The 14,414-nt window shown below is 59.8% G+C and overlaps 2 protein-coding genes across 7 annotated transcripts in view; both read left to right on the forward strand.

The window, feature by feature from the left end:
• The first annotated feature begins 1,474 nt into the window (after window positions 1-1,474).
• LOC104475925 (lysosomal alpha-glucosidase-like) lies at window positions 1,475-12,150 on the forward strand. Of its 2 annotated transcripts, none has more exons than XM_086759295.1 (20): window positions 1,475-1,498; window positions 2,707-3,226; window positions 3,434-3,579; window positions 4,534-4,699; window positions 5,209-5,305; window positions 6,297-6,416; window positions 6,664-6,782; window positions 6,853-6,984; window positions 7,745-7,855; window positions 8,684-8,797; window positions 8,962-9,046; window positions 9,409-9,526; window positions 9,866-9,999; window positions 10,121-10,272; window positions 10,409-10,557; window positions 10,648-10,789; window positions 10,979-11,077; window positions 11,204-11,368; window positions 11,450-11,596; window positions 11,837-12,150. In XM_086759295.1, the coding sequence occupies exons 2-20, from the start codon at window positions 2,717-2,719 to the stop codon at window positions 11,897-11,899; spliced, it is 2,769 nt and encodes a 922-aa protein (XP_086615421.1). In that variant the 5' UTR covers window positions 1,475-1,498; window positions 2,707-2,716; the 3' UTR covers window positions 11,900-12,150. The 2 variants fall into 2 exon arrangements, with proteins under 2 accessions (XP_086615421.1, XP_086615420.1); XM_086759294.1 differs by lacking the exon at window positions 1,475-1,498 and adding an exon at window positions 1,531-1,696.
• Window positions 12,151-12,773: 623 nt separating this feature from the next.
• Window positions 12,774-14,414, forward strand: part of INTS1 (integrator complex subunit 1) — a 29,530-nt gene continuing 27,889 nt past the window's right edge. For all 5 annotated transcript variants that reach the window (XR_015260197.1, XM_086759621.1, XM_086759622.1 and 2 more), the window contains exons 1-4: window positions 12,774-12,850; window positions 12,939-13,229; window positions 13,811-14,007; window positions 14,248-14,385. Coding sequence is in view for 4 of the 5 variants with exons in the window: in XM_086759621.1 (XP_086615747.1) it covers window positions 12,793-12,850; window positions 12,939-13,229; window positions 13,811-14,007; window positions 14,248-14,385 (684 nt within the window). In the remaining variant the exon portion in view is untranslated. The remainder of the gene's footprint in view (window positions 12,851-12,938; window positions 13,230-13,810; window positions 14,008-14,247; window positions 14,386-14,414) is intronic.

Below are 14,414 nucleotides of genomic sequence, written 5' to 3' on the forward strand. Positions count from 1 at the left end.
GCTTTTTGTTTTATTCCCTGGGGAAAGCAGCTCTGCTCCAAAGGTCTGTTGTCCTTTGCTGCTGACCTTTAGACTGCGGTGGCCTTCGATAGTAAACAACGAGCAGCTCTCCAGTCCCTTGAGAGTGGGAAAGCCTGGGCAGGTGCAATTATAAACACTTGTTAGCCACATGAACAGGAGTGCATGGGAGAAAGGACCTCTCGTGAAAACCTGGATGGAAAAAGGGTTTTGTTTTGGGAAGTGTGGGGTTTGTGGGTCTAGCCCACCTGTTGTGTGCTCAAAACACGTCCAGCATCATGATTCTCTGAAGCCACAGTGCAGGATTCAGTGCAGGCACCTATTTCACGCTGCTTTGGGTGAAGTGCTCTCACCCTAGGAGAGCGGTAGAGGCTGGAGGGGAGGGATGCCATCCAGAGGGACCTTGACAGGCTGGAGAAGTGGGCCCATGCAAACCTCATGACGTTCAACCAGGCCAAGTGCAAGGTCCTGCAGGTGGGTCAGGGCAATCCCAGGCACAAATACAGGCTGGGCAGAGAGTGGATTGAGAGCAGCCCTGAGGAGAAGGACTTGGGGGTGTTGGTTGGTGAGAGGCAATGTGTCCTGGGTTGCATCAGAAGAAACGTGGCCAGCAGGTCGAGGCGGGGGGATTCTCTCCCTCATCTCCACTCTCATGAGACCCCATGTGGAGTACTGTGTACAGCTCTGGAGCTCCCAACATCAGAAAGATGTGGACTTGTTGGAGAGAGTCTAGAGGAGGCCACAAAGATGATCAGAGGGCTGGAGCACCTCTCCTGTGAGGACTGGTTGAGAGAGTTGGGCTGTTCAGCCTGGAGAAGAGGAGGCTCCGGGAAGACCTTAGAGCAGCCTTCCAGTACCTGAAGGGGGCTGATTGGAAAGATAGGGAGAAACTCTTCAGCAGGGCCTGTTGTGATAGGATGAGAGGTAATGGTTTTTAACTAAAAGAGGGTAGATTTAGATTAGACATAAGGAAAAAAAAATAATTTATGCTGAGGGTAGCAGAACACTGGCACAGGTTGCCCAGAGAGGCGGTGGGTGCCCCATCCCTGGAAACATTCCAGGCCAGGTTGGGCGGGGCTCTGAGCAACCTGATCTGGTTGGAGATGTCCCTGTTCCTTGCAGGGGGGTTGGACTGGATGGGCTTTGGAGATCCCTTCCAACCCAAACCATTCTGTGATTCTGTGATTAATACTCTGGGTCTTGAGACCCTGCGTGCATCCAGGCTGGGGAAAATCTAAAATATCGCTGAACTCCCATATTCTTCACCTCGGGGCTTGCGAACAGCTTTAAGTGTAGACAGGTATATTTAAAAAAAAAAAAATAAATACAAGCCACACAAAGCAGAGGAGCGAGCGGCTGCGAAGTGGCCGGCGGGGGGTGTTTGGAGGCGCTGCTACTAGAGAGGCGCGGTAGGAGGGGCGCGGTTTGTAGGGTGTTTACGGCGCAGCGGGCAGAGCCGCAGTGTCAAGGGCAGGCGGGTGTACGTACGCCCCCGGCGCGGGGCCCGGGCGGGCTGGGCAGGGGGGTCCCGGGGTGCCAGGTCCCCCCGGGCCGGGGGGGAGGTGTATCCCCCCCCTCTAATGCCAGGGTGCCACCGCGGGGCGGCCTGGCCTGAGGACGGGTGCATGGGCTGGTGGCACGCCGGGGTCCCCGGGGCTTCGCATGCCGGCCACGGCGGGTGGGTGCTGCCGACCCCCCCCCCGACCTTCCTCTGCACGGTGCCACCCACGCGTGGGGAAGCGACAGGGCGATTGCAGAAGGGGTGGGGCGCTGCGTGGGGCAGGTGCTGCCACTCGGGGGTGGCTTTGGAGCCAGGCCCTGGCCGGTGGAGCCGTGTTGGTGCTGGGGCTGCGGGGAATAAACCCGGGTTTTGGGGGAGAGCCCTTCTGCCGGGCCTTTGCAGGTTACTGCAGGGCGGAGGCGAGCGGGGTCCGAGTGCCCTGGCTTGGGCAGGAGATGGCGAGAAGAAAGTTGCGTCTCTTATTTAAAAAGTGCTGAGGTCGGTCCCTGCACTCAGCGGGAGCTTATAGTCTGGGAGAGGTTTGCCTGAGAGGCTGCTAAAATCGGATTTTATCAGTGGGAGGCAAAAACCGACAGCATATTCCCTGCCATCCCTCGCCCAGCTAAAACCTCTGACTAAAACCTGGGGTTAAAACCCGGCTACAGCCTGGGGCTAAAACCTCTGACTCAGGGCTTTGGGCGCTGGCGGAGGATGCTCGGAGCAGAGGATGCTCTGCACCTTGGAGCTGCCATTCCCAGCACCGCGGCTCTGCTCCGAGAGGCAGAGGGAGCTCAGTTTTGCTTACAGCTTCCAGAAACGCTGCAGCCCATAACTTCAGACGTGGGAAAAACTTGAGGGGCCACTTTGTCACCCCCCAAGAGCAGGTGGGGCTCAGGCGGATGGCGCTTTATCTCTTGGCGCTGCTGGAGAATCGTGTGGCAGCATCTCCCTGCACTCTGGCAGGGTCAGGACCACCGAACCCTGGCAAAGCCATCCTTTGCTGAAATTGCTGCGTGAATCTTAGCCAAGGGCGTAGGCATCACAGTGCAGGGTGCGGAGGTGGGCAGAGACAGGCAGGTTCTGCTTGGACGGCAGGTGTCGGGAGCAGGGAAGCCATCCGTGAGGCGTGGGCAAGCTCTCCCCCTCCAGCTCCTTCACGCCTGCCTCCATCTCCCCCCTTGCTCCAGCACCAGGACGATGAAGTCGTACCAGAAGCTGACAACAGCAGTGCCGCAGCCAGCGGAAGGGGACACCTCAACGCCCACCGAACACGGAAAGCTGGCCCCATGGTGGGTGGGCAGCGGGCTGCTGGTGGCTGCCGTGCTGCTGAGCACCATCACCGTCTGGGTGCTGCGACAAGTATCAGGGGGCTGGCCCGGACCTGTGCTGCCCCCCACATGTCTCCTGGTACCTGAAAGCCATCGCTTTGACTGCTACCCAGAGCAGCACGTGGTGGTCACCCAGGAGCTCTGCGAAAGCCGGGGGTGCTGCTTCATTGAGACCCCCCCGCCAGCGAAGGGCAAGCGGGGGGTGCCCTGGTGCTTCTACCCCTCCGACTTCCCCAGTTACACCCTGGAGAGCCTCAACCAGACAGCGCTGGGTATGGTGGGGTTGCTGGTGCGGAGGAAGAAGGCCTATTACCCCCGGGACATCGAGATGCTGCAGCTGGATGTGGAGTTTGAGACAGACACGCGGCTGCACATCAAGGTGAGCTCCCTACGGCTGCTCTCCAGAGCTCATGACCATGCTCCCACACCCCTGCACCCTCCATCCCATAGGTGACTGTCCCCTGCTCAGACCAAGTCTGGAAGCTCCTCTGCTCCAGATGTGGCTGTACGTGGCCTCGATGAGCATCCCCAACCCTTTGCCCTCTTGCTTTTCTGGTCTTTGAAGTGCGTTTTGTCCCACTTGCAGATAACGGATGCAGCCAACCCGCGGTACGAGGTTCCCCTCGAGGTTCCCCGGGCGATGAAGAGGGCGGAAAACCCCATCTACAGCCTGGACTTCTCCCGGGACCCCTTTGGGGTGGTGCTGAGGCGCAAGGCGACGGGGATGGTGCTGTAAGAACCCACCTCCTCCGCATCCCACAGCGGTGGTGGAAAGCTCATCCCACCCTAGGCAGGCTCCAGCACGCTTCCCAGAGGTTTTTCCTTAGCGAAAACCACACTGTGGGATTTCCAGCCAATAATTACTCTTTGTTTTCGTCTTTCCAGCAATGCTCGTGTGGGGATGTGGCAGCACATGGCTTCCTGGCCCCATGGGCTGGCCATGTGCTTGCTGTGGCTGTGGCAGGGCTGGGTGGGATCAGAGCCTTTCCAAAAACCACCCAGTGCCCTAATTCCTCACCACTTCCTACAGCAGTCAGACGTTGTGCAGGTCCCTGGCTCATCACCCATAAGGGACCTGGTTGCCCAGGGAAAGGGCCACTGAAGGGTTGTGGCTTTGCCTGTTTCACCCTGCTTTTTGGTTTCCCTGGCTGTCCAAGCTATAGGGACACCCACAGCTCCAGGCTTTTTTTGTGGAAAAGGACTGCAGGTGGCTTTGCTACGCTGCTCTCAGTCACCTCCACGGCTTTGCCCACACTAAACCGTTGGTGAGCCACAGCGGCTGGTCGTTGTATGGCCAGGGTGTTTTGAGATCCCATCCTTTCCTCCTCCTTCCCATTTGCTGGTGCCTGTGGTCCGCACTTTAACTTGGGAGCTGCTTATCAGCGACAACAGGCTGAGAAACCCCACTACCGCATCGCTTCGGTGGTTAATAATAACCTGGGTGGAAACTTCTGGTGTCAAAGGCTGCGCCGCACTGGGTTAGGCTGGTTCAGGCTGGGGCTGTGCCTCACATCCAGCCAGACTCAAATTTGCTGCCGGGGCCAAGATGTGGGGGCTGAATGCAGGGTGGGATGGCCCTTGGGCTGCTTGGAGAGGGATGGGGTCAATTGTTGGAGGGAAAGTGGATCCAGATGGATCCCAACATCCCCTCTTGACTTTCTCTTTCCCTCGGTGTTACCCCGACAGGCTCAACACCACTGTGGCCCCCTTGATCTTCGCTGACCAGTTTCTCCAGATATCCACATCGCTCCCGTCCAGGTTCCTCTACGGGCTGGGGGAGCACCGCAGCACTTTCCTGCACAGCCTGGACTGGATCACCCTCACGCTGTGGGCACGCGATGTCTCTCCCACGGTACCACCTCCCCACTCCCTGCGGGGGTGCAGGGCACGAGGAGGGGGATACAGCTCTCCAGTGCGGTAGACAAGCCCTGGGAAAACATGGCGGGGGATGGGCAGCAGCACTGGGAGAGGCAGGAGGTGGTGGAGGCCAATGGGCAGATACATGCCAGGGAGGATTTCAGAGCAATTGCAAAATGCTCTTGGCACTCCGAGGGCCCTGGGTGTTTTCCGCTCCACCCTGCTGCTCGTGCAACAGGCTGTGGGAAGGCAGGAGGTTTCCCCCTCACCCAGCCCAGCCTGGTAGCAGCCCCCAAGCTGCTAAGAAGCAGCAGCCTCCCATGGCCTTCAGCACCAGCTCCAAAACCATCCTCAGCCTTCACCTTGTCCTCCACAGGGGTGACAGGTGCCTGGTTAGATGGTGGCAGCAGATGCAAATTGGGGCCATTTATTTGCCCCTGGTGACGCGAGGCTCTCCCGCTTTGCCCAGGAGGTGCTCTCTCACCCAGCACCTCTTCTTTGCAGGAATCGTTCAACCTCTATGGTGCTCACCCCTTCTACCTGCTGATGGAGGAGGGCGGAGATGCTCACGGGGTTTTCCTCCTCAACAGCAACGCGATGGGTAGGTGTCCTGGGGCACCCTGGGCCAGCTTGTCCCTGGAGGAGGAGCTGGCAGGTGGGGACAGATGGGAGCTGCTGGAGCGGTTGGTTCGGGAACTTGGGGCGAGAGGAAGCTGTAAAAGGGAAAGATGTGGTTTGATGGCTTGGTTATTGAGCGTAGCCATCTGTTTCCTGGCTACGGTGAGGCTCTTTAGCAACTGCCGAGCAGTTTAACCACACGCCCAGCTGCTGAGTTGCCATCGGAAAAGCAAGTCCATTGCGTGCGGGTCTGTGCCCATTCCCCCTCCACCCGAAATGGTCTTGCCCCCAGGCTTGGCAGCGTGGTACAGCTAGGGCGCAGCCGGGGATGCCGTCTGCCACCCACGTTCTTCCCAGCTGTGCTTCGCCAGCTGCGGCCGTGGGATCCACCCGCCCGTGCCAGATGATAACGCAGCTCCCGCGGGCTCCTGCCGTGTCAGGAACGGCACTGGCGACAACCTGTCCTTCCCAGCAGCCGCCGCTTGCAGCCAGCTGGGCCGATGCTGCTCACGCTGGGGCTCTTGTAGTTCCAGCTGCGCTCGGCTTTATTGTAGCGGTGCTCCTGAGGAGGAGCTTGTGGGAGATGCAACCACCTGAGCTGAGATTCAAGGGCTCGTTTGTGTGAAAAGCCCTTCCCAGGAAAGCCTTTGCTCCCACATGCTTGCTTGTACAAGTAACTCTTGATTCACTTAGGAAGGGATTTTGGGGGAGGACGTGAAGGAAAGCTCTGCATGTGCTTGGTCTTTAAGTGGAAGTTGGGAGAACGGCACAGCTTTGGTCTTAAAGAGCAAATTTTTAAGGTAACGACCTTTCTCCCCATGTAAACCAGCGATCTGCCTGGGCTGCGATGATTTAAGCTTCCAGATGTCTGTTTGATGTCCACTGAGTGCAAGGCAGGGGTTTCTCTGCCTGGTCTCTGCCATGAGGGTCAGGGTTGGGAGTTGCTGTCTTTTTCTCTTCCCTCTCCTGCAAAGAGGTGGCCCTGCAGCCCGCTCCGGGCCTCACCTGGAGGACCATCGGGGGAGTGCTGGATTTTTACATCTTCCTGGGACCTGATCCCAACATGGTCATCCAGCAGTACCAGCAGGTGATAGGTAAGTGCCTGCACACTGACGTGACCATCTGTGGGCACCTTCCCCGGACCCCCATCCCTATCTCACCCCAGCTTTACCACCATCCCCAGTCCTCCCAGCTGGGGAGTGGTCCTTAACCATTCTATCCCTAACCCCCTCAGCACATCAGGGGTCAGCAGTTACCTCCTTTCCCCTTCCCTTCCCATCCATTTGAGATGCTGCTGTCATCTCAGGACACCCCATCTGTGCTCCCACTCTCCTGCTACAGGTTTTCCGGCCATGCCACCCTTCTGGGCGCTTGGCTTCCACCTTTGCCGCTGGGGCTACGGATCCAGCAATGAGACCTGGCAGACTGTGAGAGCCATGAGGAACTACCAGATCCCCCAGGTAACCCCAGACCCACGGAGTGGGGAGGGGGGCAGGCTCTGTCACCCATCCCTGAGCCTCTGTCCCGCAGGATGCACAGTGGAATGACATCGATTACATGGATGGGTACCGGGACTTCACCTTTGATGCCCAGAAATTTGCCTCCCTCCCCTCGCTGGTAGAAGACCTCCACAAACACAAGCAGCACTACGTTATGATCTTGGTACTCGCCTTCCTCTCCCCCTGTGCTGTCCTTGTTGCAGAGCCGGGATGCAAAGCATAAGGGATGCTCCCTGCCCTGCCTGAGCATCCCCAGCCCCGGGGATTTTTATCCAAGGCTGGTCCCCAGTGCTGGGCAAGCACCTGCAAACTGCCACTGGAAATCCCCCTACCGCAAGGACCATGGAGATGGGCTAGGTTCTCGTGCTGTGGGAGTACAAGGATGCCCCTGTCCCCCCTGGGTGAAAGGATGGAGGAAAGGAACAGGGTCAGGCTGTTGAACTCGTGGGTGCTCGGCTTGGGTGCCCCCACATCCCCACGAGTGCTGGGATCTCATGACCCAGCTGTGATCTCTCTTCTTCCCTCCGCGAGGAAAGGGCGTGTGGGTTCTGCTTGCTGGGGGCAGTAGGGACAGGGGGTCCTGGGGAGGGAAAGGTCAAGTTCCCTCCCGTTGAACTCCCCTTCATAGCCCAAGCCTGGCTGTGACCTGACGTTTCTTGCATAAGCGCAAGATTTCTTATATTTGTGTCCCCTCCTCCCCAAAACACCCTAACGGGTCCTGGGGACTTGCAGAAGTGGCATTTTAGAAAACATGCCTGGAAGCGTTGAAGCAAGTTTCTGTTCCCCTTGGAGGAAACAGCCGCCATGTGTGGGCTCTGGCTGACCCTGTCTGGGTTGTCCTCTTTTCTGAATCACACTGGCCTGGCGGGAGGAAGGGGCCACGGTCTGCCGGGAAAGGCGCTAACCCTCTCCTCCATCCTCAGGATCCCGGCATCAGCAGCACCAGCCCTCATGGCTCCTACTGGCCTTTTGACGAAGCCTTGAGACGGGGCTTGTTCCTCAACACCACCCAAGGGCAGCCGCTCATCGGGCAGGTGAGGAGCTCCAGGGGGAAATCCCAGCCCCGCAGGGTTGTGCAATAGCAGGGTTGGGATTTCATCCCTCGCGCTGGAGGGAAAACCAAGCAGCTGAGGGATGAGCTGACCTCTCTGGGATGATTGCCAGAGCCTGGCTCAGCCCTCGGCCTCGCGTGTCCCCTCCTGGCGTCTCCCCAGCCCCGGGAGCCAGCCCCTGCCCCGGTGGAGGAGCCCGTGGAAGTCATATGAGCTTAACAGAGTTGGCGGTGCTGCCCAAGGCTGGTCATCTGATTTCCCTCCCTTCCCGTTTCTGGGGTGAGGGGAGGTTGTCCGTGATGGATACGCACCTCCGGATCTGCTCTGCAGCAGTTCCCTCCTGGTTCGTGCCCCCTGGCCATTTGCTCCCACTGGCTCTCCCTTGCCATCTACGAGGAGGGGGCTTTTGATGTAGCCTGAAAACATGGGGAAAAATGAATTGGCTAAAATTCCTGGAGCGAGGCAAAGCACAGTGAAATCACGGCTCTTCCCTAACGTGCTCTGAGCTTGGTGGTGTCAGGGCTTGTGCAAGCGGATGCCAAGCAGCCGCTCCGCCAGCTGCTGCTGCCCACCCAGCCATGAGGGGCTCCTCAGCACCCCGATGCTCCCGGGTACCATGGAGGTAGGAGGGATGCTGTGTGTGCAGCATGTAGGGCTCAAAGCAGTCGGCCTGGGTTGATCTTCTGGTTCATTGCCTGTTTCACTCTTAGTCTCTCAGCATGCTCACATCCCTGTGGCACCCCGTTCCCGGTGGTGCCCCCCCACAAATCACCTGCTCCCTGAACCTGTGGTTTTGTGGTGTCCCTGCAGGTCTGGCCTGGCTTCACTGCCTTTGCAGACTTCTCCAACCCGGCCACACACCAGTGGTGGCTGGAGAACCTGCAGCGCTTCCATGCCCACGTGCCCTTCGACGGCCTCTGGATCGTAAGTCCCTCCTTGCCCCTGGGTCACTCCCTGCCAGCAGCTTGGCTCGCACCCGGTGTGCGTCCTGGCAGGACTGTCTGTTCCTCAAATGCAGCTTTTCCAAGTCCATCCACTAATCCCTAAAACTTCTCCCTTGTAATTGATCCACCATTTTCTTTACTTAGGACATGAATGAGCCATCCAACTTCATGGATGGGTCTGAAGACGGCTGCCCCCCGGGAGAGCTCGACAGCCCACCCTACACACCGGGTAAGGAGGGGGATGACATACAAGGTTATGCTGGTAGGAACTGTGTGCTTTGAGATCGCTGGCAACCAAGTGTAATGGGGGAAAACCATTTTTAAGAGACATCATGTCTCTGTTTTACACCCTGAATGTCTCCATCCCTACTTGTGTGTGCCGGTATCCGTGCCAAAGCCTTGCACGCCTGTCAGAGTCATTTCAGGGTGCAGGGTTGGGACCATCTGCCTGAGTTTTCGGCACTGACTTGGCAGCGATGGCTAGCTCCTCTGTGCGGGATGGCTGGCTCAAAGCCAGCAAGCACGGGAGGGGGCTGTGTCTCCTGCACCCCACTGCCACCTCATGCCAACGGGGGCTCTCCTTCCTGGCAGCCGTGCTGGGCGATTCCCTCTCTGCAAAGACGGTGTGTGCCTCGGCGAAGCAGAAAGCCTCGGTGCACTACAACCTCCACAACCTCTACGGGCTGATGGAAGCCAAAGCCACGGCGAGGTACCTGAGCATCCCGCTTCCCACCGGCCTGGGGATGGGACAGGACAAAATCCTGCTGCTCAGGGCTGCGTGGGAAAAGAACAGGGATTTGAGTGCTAGACCAGAAGGGGAGATGCTCTGGCTGCTCGCAGCCTCCGGGATGGGAATAACCCAGCAGAGGAGGGGAGCCGGCGCTGCTCTGGAAGGGGTGGGTTGATGAGGCTGGTCCTGGTGCTGAGCCTTCCCCGTACCACAGGGCTGCCGTGGGGCTGGACCTCTGCCTCCACTGCTGTGGGATAAGATGAACCCCTGGGGGGCTGCTCTCACCTCCTGCCACTGGGTTTCCCCGTTGTTTTCCAGTGCCTTGATCCAGATCCGGGGGAAGCGCCCCTTCGTCATCTCCCGCTCCACCTTCCCCAGCCAGGGCCGGTACTCGGGGCACTGGCTGGGCGACAACCGGAGCCAGTGGAAGGACATGTATTACTCCATCCCAGGTGGGTGGCACAGGCCGCGCGTGGACCCCCACTACCAGCACCCTCAGCTCCATCGAGCTTTCTGCTTGTCCGGAGACATCTCTCAAAATCCCTGCGCCCTGCTGACCGTCCCTGCCCACAGGGCTGCTGAGCTTCAGCCTCTTCGGCATCCCGCTGGTCGGGGCGGACATCTGCGGCTTCTCCGGCAGCACCTCGGAGGAGCTGTGCACGCGCTGGATGCAGCTCGGCGCCTTCTACCCCTTCGCCCGCAATCACAACACCCAGAACGAGAAGGTGGAGGGCAGCGTGCCTGGTGGGAGGCATCCCAGGGATGGGATGCGGGATAGGGGATGCAGGATGTGGAAGGGCAGGGATAGCGAGGATGCTCAGTGAGGATGGGGCAGCTGCTGACTCCCCGCGTCTCCCCCAGGCCCAGGACCCCACGGTGTTCAGCCCTGCGGCGAGGACGGCCATGAAGGACGTTCTGCTGACCCGCTACTCCCTCCTGCCCTACCTCTACACCCTGTTCCACCGTGCCCATCTGCAAGGGGACACCGTCGCCCGGCCCTTGTTCTTTGAGTAAGAGCATCCACGCCGGGACCTGGGGAGACGCTTAGGTTGGATGACGGAGAAGCCGCTGATCTGAGCGGCATCTCCATCTCGCCACAGGTTCCCCTGGGATGTGGCCACCTTGGGGCTGGACAGGCAGTTCCTGTGGGGCCGGAGCCTGCTGGTGACACCAGTGCTGGAGCCTGGGGTGGACTCGGTCACGGGCTACCTCCCCCGAGGCGTGTGGTACGACTTCTACACGGTGAGCAGCACTGCGGCGCTCGGCCAGGGGTCGGATGGTCGCTGCTCGACCGTCTCGGGGCTGCGGGTGGGAAGACGCAGCCGAGCCCAAGCAAGCCCTGGTGGGGAGGGGCAGCTCTCCAGATGTGTGCTTGAGACCCTCCACTCTGCCCCCGACCTCTCACGCCCGTGTCTCTTGCCACTTGCCCAGGGCTCCTCAGTGAACAGCAGTGGGGAGATGTTGAAGATGTTGGCTCCCCTGGAGCACCTCAACCTGCACATCCGAGAGGGTGCCATCCTGCCCACCCAGGTGAGCGCCCACCCGTCACTTCCCCGGGAGCTGTCCACAGTGTGTGTGTCCCCACCAGCACCCCAGCACCCAGAACCCCGTCCCAGGTGCTCACAAACCTACAGCACCCATGTCTTTGAACCCCAGAAACCAGGGACCACCAGTGAGGCGACTCGAGGGAACCCCCTGCGCCTCATCGTGGCCCTGTCCTCGAGTGCCACTGCGTGGGGGGACCTCTTCTGGGACGACGGCGAGAGCCTGGACACCTTTGAGCAGGGCAGCTACTCCTATGTGGTGTTCAACGTCACACAGGTGGGACGTGGTTGGGAGGGCAGGAGTGGGGAGGTCCCATGGCACCTGACCACCTTGAGCTCATGCTGTCCCCTCCTGCAGAACGTCTTCACCTCCACCGTTCTCCATGCCAGCAGTGAGGCCACCAAGGTCACCATTGGCACACTGAGCATCTTCGGGGTGCAGAAGCCGCCCAGCAAGGTCCTCCTGAATGGCCAGGAGAAGCCCTTCTCCTACCTGGACAACCAGGTATGGCTCCATCTCGAGGTGCCCTGTCCTGGAGGTCCCGTGCTGGGGGTCTCCATCCCTCTTCCCGCAGCCCTTGTCACAGGGTTAGTGGCCCACGGGGCGGGTGGGGATTCCGGGGCGGCTCTCCCACCATGTCGGGGTTCAGAGGGAGCGGAGCTCAGCCAAACTGGGTAGGGGGAAGGATGCTCCGTGTCTCCCCAGCTGAGGCTGTACCCCAAAATATCTCCTCTCCTCCCACAGGTTCTCACCGTGAGTGACGTCGGCCTCAGCCTCAGCCAGGGCTTCTCCCTGCAGTGGCTGTGAGTGGGGGGCTGTGGGGTCACCCTCACCTTGCTGAGACCACCCGTCCAGGAGACAGGCGCTCGATGCTCGGGCCCTCGAGGTCGGGATGCTGCTGTGGAGGAGGCGGTGGGGACTGTCCCCTGCCGCCATGCGGGACCCCTTCGGAGGGGGGTGTGGGGTGGGGGCTCGGCCGCTGGGTGCCCTCCGTGTGGTCTCGGGTGGGCAGTGTGGGTCGAGGTGTGGGTCCCTGCTGCAATAAAGGCGCGTGGAGAGCTTGTGCTGGGAGCGTGATGTGGGGACCGGGGTGGTGGCAGGGTGGGGCGAGGGGTGGGGGGCAGCTGGTCGCCGCAGGGCCCCATCGTTTCAGTCCCTGATCTCAGTCCTCCAGATTCCATCCCCTCAGTCTCAGCTGCGCGATTTCAGCCCAAATCCGAGTCCCCCCACAATTCCAGCCCCCCATCACAACCTCCCAGTTTCAGCCCCCAGTCTCAGCCCCCAATCTCATCCTCAGTTTCTGCCCCAGTCCCCCAGATTCCAGCCGCCATCCCAGCCCCTTGACTCCCTTCTCTGATGCCAGCCCCCACCAGTGCCACCAAACAGCCCCCCAGTCCCAGTTCCTCTCTGGCCGCAGCCCCCAAAAGCCCCCCCACGACCCCAGACCCCCCCATCCCACCCCGGGGTGCAGTTCCCACTCCAGGCCGCTGGGGGGCGGCGCCGCCCCATTCCCGCGCCGCGCCCTCCCGCCAGCAGACGGCGCTGTCCCGCGGGGCGGGGCGGGAGTCACGGCCCCCGCGCAGCAACCCGGCGGCGGGAGCGCGCACCCTCCGCTTCCTCCTCGGGGGCGGGCGGCGGTGCGGGACTTCCGCTTCCGGGCGGCGGCGGCTGGTCAGCGGGGCTCCGTGCTCGGCGGCACCATGAACCGCCCGAAGGCGGCCGCCGTGCGGCGGCCCAGCGCCGTGCCCAAGCCTTCCGGTGAGTCCTGGGGAGAGGGGCCGGGCCCAGGCGAGCGGGGAGGCTGCGGTGGCCGCGGGCCGGTGCTGTCACGTCTGTCCCCTTGCAGCGCACCCGCCGCCGGGAGACTTCATCGCGCTGGGCTCCAAGGGACAGAGCGGCGAGGGCAAAGCCGCCGTCACCCTGCTGAAGCCGGCTCCCCCCGGGCTGCCCTCCGAGCGCAAGCGGGACGCGGCCGCCGCCTTGGCGGGCCCGGCGGGGCTGACCGGCCTGACCAAGCGCCCCAAGCTCTCCTCCACGCCTCCCCTCAGCGCCCTGGGACGCCTGGCAGAGGCTGCCGTGGCAGAGAAGCGAGCCATCTCGCCCTCCATCAAGGAGCCGTCTGTCATCCCCATCGAAGGTGAGGCCTCGCCGTGCTTCTGCCGTGACGGGCAAGCGGGGACGCCAGCTTCGATTTACTCTTCCGTAGAGCTTTTGCCTAGAAACCGGTCTCAAAGCCCGCACGCTGGTGTTTATGTGCTGTCTTTTAGAGTTTCCCTGCTGAATGTGGGGCTGAAGTCACAGTTTTTTCCTCTTCTGTTGGCATTGGGTTGTGTTTATCCTGTCTGACAGCGACGCAGTAGCAGCATCTGAAAGACTCCATGAGGAAACCTTTGAGCCTGGGTTCTGGTGTATTATTTGTATATTTCTTTAGGAGGTTCTAGATCTAAATGCCGCTTGTTTTTTGATCTAAGACCATTTCCTGGTGTTAGATGCATTTGCAGAGGAGCATTCTAGTACAGGCTAAACAAAAAATAACTAAGAGGTGTTGTCAGTGTGAACTAGAACTTTTAATAGCAGTTGGGTAGGGAAAAGGCCGTTGCCAGGCTAAAGGTGAGCAGCTCCATGCTTTCTTCTCCTGATAACTGACTCCGTCAGCATCCTGGGGCATGCTGTTTTGCGTGACAGTAAATACTGAAGCGTGTGTGTTGATGTTTGCAGTTGTCCCCACGGTGCTGCTGGATGAAATCGAGGCAGCAGAGGCGGAAGGCAACGACGACCGTATTGAGGGGGTGCTGTGTGGAGCCGTGAAGCAGCTGAAAATGAACAGAGCCAAACCTGATACCACGCTGTACCTGAGCCTCATGTACCTGGCAAAAATCAAACCAAACATATTTGCCACTGAAGGGGTTATTGAGGTGAGGGCTGTGCCATGCTGGGACTCTTGGGCTTACTGGCATATCGTTGCTGCCAAGTTGCAGGCATAATTGCAGTTTCTCTTGGGCCAGAGCATTGTCTGCTTGTCTTTGATAGTACTGTAGCTCCGTGTCAAGCTGCTGCAATTTGTATTTATCTTTCTAAAGCTTTTCTGTGTGCTTTTTTTACAGGATGGCTTGATTTTATTTAGTTATTTATTTATTTTGTGGATGATATTCCAGGCACTGTGCAGCTTACTCCGAAGAGATGCCTCCATCAATTTCAAAGCCAAAGGGAATAGCCTCGTCTCTGTCTTGGCCTGCAACCTTCTCATGGCAGCTTATGAAGAGGATGAGAACTGGCCAGAGATCTTTGTCAAGGTTGTTGAACCAAGGGGGCTTCTGCCGGA

The sequence above is a fragment of the Chlamydotis macqueenii genome, chromosome 15 (genome assembly GCF_036417535.1).
Source record: "Chlamydotis macqueenii isolate bChlMac1 chromosome 15, bChlMac1.mat, whole genome shotgun sequence".
In the NCBI taxonomy this organism is placed as follows: domain Eukaryota; kingdom Metazoa; phylum Chordata; class Aves; order Otidiformes; family Otididae; genus Chlamydotis; species Chlamydotis macqueenii.